This window comes from Malaclemys terrapin, chromosome 13, assembly GCF_027887155.1.
Source record: "Malaclemys terrapin pileata isolate rMalTer1 chromosome 13, rMalTer1.hap1, whole genome shotgun sequence".
Lineage (NCBI taxonomy): Eukaryota > Metazoa > Chordata > Testudines > Emydidae > Malaclemys > Malaclemys terrapin.
In genome coordinates, this window is record NC_071517.1 from 45538072 (window position 1) to 45541897 (window position 3826).

A 3826-nucleotide genomic window follows, 5' to 3' on the forward strand; every position below is an offset into this window, starting at 1 on the left:
AAGCACGGGGTGAGGGCGGGACAGGGCGGTGACAGCAAGGGGCGGGGTGAGAGCAGGAGGGGACGGGGTTTGGGCAGGTGGGAGGGGGCAGCAAGGGGTGGGGCAGGAGGCGCAGGGTGGGGGAAGCATGGGGTGAGGGCGGGGTGGTGACAGAAGGGGGCGGGGTGAGGGCAGGAGGAGTCAGGGTGAGGGTGGGATGGCAGGAGGGGGCAGGGGGCCGGGCGGTGACAGCAGTGGGTGGGATGAGGGCAGGAGGAGGTGGCAGGGGACGGTCTGGGGCCGGCAGGGGGTCTCCCCAGGCACTAGGGTGACCAGACGTCCCGTGGTCACCATGATCGTCCCTTTTTTAAAGCCCTGTCCTGGGCGTCCAGAATAGCCTTTGTCCCATTTGGGGTGCGGGGGGGGGGGGGAGCGGAGAGCGCAGGTGCCAGCCCCCCACAGGGGGAGGCAGGGCTGGGGCTGGAGGCTGCGGGGGGCGCGCACAGTCTAGCTGCTGTTTGTCGACAAAAACCGTCCACCCCCCTGAGCGGCAACGGCTTGGCCGGCAGGAGCGCTGGTCACACCCGCACTTTTCCTCGGTGACACTCATGTCCTTCGGGGGGGTTGGTGCCAGTGCGGACACACCCAGAGTCTGCCGGGGACAGGGCCGGGTTCTGATCCCGCTGCCGGGGATCCCCCTCCCGCGCGGCCCCCGCTCCCCGACTCACTCTGCCCTCATTGGCTCGGGGCTGGCAGCTGCGGGCACAGAGCTGAGGAAACACAGACAAAGAGAGAAGTTGGCAGAGGGGTGTCGGCCGCAGAGGAACCGAGAACACATTGGGATCCTGGGCCCCTCGTCCCGCTGCCCTGACGCCCGCCAGAGTCCGGATCCCCCTTCCCCTGCCGGGATGCTGCTCGCTCTGCTGCTCCTCCCCTGGGCATGGGGGGCCCAGGCTGGTAAGTGGGGACCCCCCCCTGCCGTTTTTGCTGACGGGATGCGTGGGGATGGTGTAGTACTAGGGCCAGGGTGGGGAAGTACCAGGCTGGGGGAGTAGGACGGGGGAGGCAGGTTAGGGATCAGCAGGGAGACCCCGTAGTGCAGGATTGTTAAAGGGACAGAGACTCATTAATCTCTCTCCCCACCCGCTTTGTCCTCCACCTGTTCCCTGCCCCAGCCTCCCCTCCTGTCCCCACAGCGTCTGTCACCCTCCGGGTGCTCTACATTGACGTCTTCCACAACGCCAGCTCCACGGACGCACAGGGGATGGCCCTGCTGGGCGACCTGGAGACCCACTCCATGGACTGCAGCACCTGCGAGATCCGCTTCCTGCAGCCCTGGGCCCAGCAGGGCCTGACCCCGAAGCAGTGGCAGGACCTGGAGCTGCTGATCCACCGCTACATGTCCAACTTCATCCTTAAAGTGAACACAATAGCCCAGCAGCAGGGAATGAGCTGTGAGTATGGAGCGGTCTGAGGGGATCCCTCCCCCCACCCACCCGGGGTGCTGAGAACTGACACACTCACCACAGCCACTGAGTGTGTCACTGGGGGCAAGACAGCCAGTCCCTGGCCCTTTGGCTGATTGGAGCCGGCATCCCCCAGAGGGGAAACACCCGTGTCCCATTCTCCACCCAGGTCTGGGGCCAGATTGTAGCCTGCACTTCCTAGAGGGGAAAGGCCCCGTGTCCCACTCCTTGAGCCGAGGGACCTGGTCTTTCCTGACACGTACCCTGACCCTTTGAAAGCAGGTCATTTGGGGGGGGGTCTGTATCTCGGCCACCCTGTGACCAAGGGACCCCTAATTTGCACCACAAACTCTGCCTCAGGCCCTGATGTAACACAGCGTTTTTCAAGCCAATCTGACTATGCCCATGAAAAATCAGCTTTAAACAGAAACTGCAACTTACCCTTAACTCCAGCCAGGGCCGCCCCATAATCCCACCACCGTCGTGTGGCCAGATATCCTCGTGGCACCTGACGTTATGTCTTTACTCCCCCCGTGTCTCTGTTTCTGCCCCCTCCTGGGATCTCCGGACGCCCGTCCTCATCCCCCTGCCCTTCCTGTTCCAGACCCCTTTGTTACCCAGGGCTCCCTCGGCTGCGAGCTGCACCCCAATGGCACCTCGAGGGGATTCTATGATACCGCACGGAACGGCGAGGACTTCATCAGCTTCGATGCGGACACAAGCAAATGGGTCGCTCGGCGGGGGGATAAGCTGGCGCTCTACGCCCAGGACCTTCTCAACCGGGATAAGGGCACAGCCAGCAAGATTCAGTTTCTCCTAAGAATGTGTGTCAGTGAGCTCAAGAGCTTTGTCCAGCATGGGAAAGAGTCTCTGGAGAGGCAAGGTGAGGCTGGACACCACTCGCTGCTCACTGAGATACAGCCACCTCTGGGGTGGGGCACAGGGGCTGGTTATACATGGACCTCTTGCCTGGTGTACAAATGCAGCTATATCTGGGGTGCAGCACAGTAGCCATTTCATGGCCGCACTGCACAGCAGTTTAGGACAGGAAGTGAAGGGGGTTCCGTCACCACTGGTAACGGCAGGGGGCAGAATTGGGGTCTGGCCAGGACAGCGGGGCCAACGCCTGACCCCGGGGAATGGAGCTGGGCTTGGCTAGTGAGTCCCTGAGGCTCAGACTGAATCGTCCCCTCTCCCCCGCCCCGTCTCTCTCCTCCTGTCTCAGAGCGGCCGGTCGCCGTGGTGTTTGCCCGAGCGCCTCCCCCAGCCGGGACCCCCGCGCCGGTACTGCTGGTTTGCCGGGTCACCGGTTTCTACCCCCGGCCCGTCCGCGTGGCCTGGCTGCAGGACGGGGAGGAGGTGGGGCCGGGCGGGCGGCTGAACTCCAGCGGGATCCTGCCCAACGCGGACCTGACCTACCAGCTGCGCAGCTCCCTAGCCGTGGGGCCGGGCGCCGGGCACAGCTACGCCTGCCGGGTGCAGCACAGCAGCCTGGGGGGCCGGAGCCTGCTGATCCCCTGGGGTAGGTGCACGTCCCCGGGGGGGGGGGGGGGGTGTTGTGGTCTCTGGGGACTTTTCCTGCATGTCCTGAGTGGGACGGGGGTGGGTCCAGGCAGCGGGATTGGGGCGCAGGGAGGCAGAAGGGGAGAGTTGGGTGATGGACCAGGGGAACAGGATGGAGGAGCAGAGGGGGATGGGACAGGACTGGGGTGTGGGAACAGGGTGGGGGCTGTGGGGAGCGCGAATAGGACGGGGTGGAGAGAGCTGTGTGGAGTGTCCCCGTTCCCAGCACGGCACCCCCTGTTTTACAGAGCAGAACAGGCCCTGGGGCCCCGGCCTGGTCGTGGGCATCACCCTGGGGGTTGTGGCCGTAGCCGCCGTGGCCGTGGTGCTGTGGCGGAGCAGACGCAGGTGAGTCCTCCCCTCTCTGGGGTGGGGGTGAGGCTGTTCTACCCCCTAACCCATCCCCTCTGCTCTCTCCTTCCAGGGGCTACCAGGACGTTAGACCAGGGGAGTCCAGTCCCTGAGGGGGCGGCACTGGCCCCAGCGTGGGGATCGGCCCCTCCCCTGGGGACACGGACCTTGCAGCTGGATCCCTGCCCGGCTCCAGAGCTCAGGGTCCCCCGAGGGCCAGTCTGGATCAAAGTGCTGGGAGATGGGGGCCCGGGGTGGGGGGCAGGATTCTCCCCCCTCTGGGATGTTCAGGGGGCGTTGGACACTTAGGGACGCTGTGGGATCGCTGGGATCCAGGTCTCTTGTAAGGTATCGTCACAAAGCTTCTAATCTGCTGTGTGTGGGGGTCGCATTGGTGTGAATGTGTCAGTCTTGTATCTGTAACTAGGAATATGGACTAGAACTCCGGGGTCCTATTGGAGTTATGC

General features: G+C 64.4%; 1 protein-coding gene across 1 annotated transcript; it reads left to right on the forward strand.

Moving 5' to 3' along the window:
- Positions 1-763: 763 nt before the first annotated feature.
- On the forward strand, positions 764-3585 carry LOC128847806 (antigen-presenting glycoprotein CD1d-like). The gene is made up of 6 exons (XM_054047515.1): positions 764-936; positions 1155-1433; positions 2050-2328; positions 2671-2967; positions 3257-3356; positions 3433-3585. Exons 1-6 carry the CDS (start codon positions 888-890, stop codon positions 3470-3472), a joined length of 1044 nt encoding a protein of 347 aa, XP_053903490.1. The 5' UTR covers positions 764-887; the 3' UTR covers positions 3473-3585.
- The last annotated feature ends 241 nt before the right edge of the window (positions 3586-3826 follow it).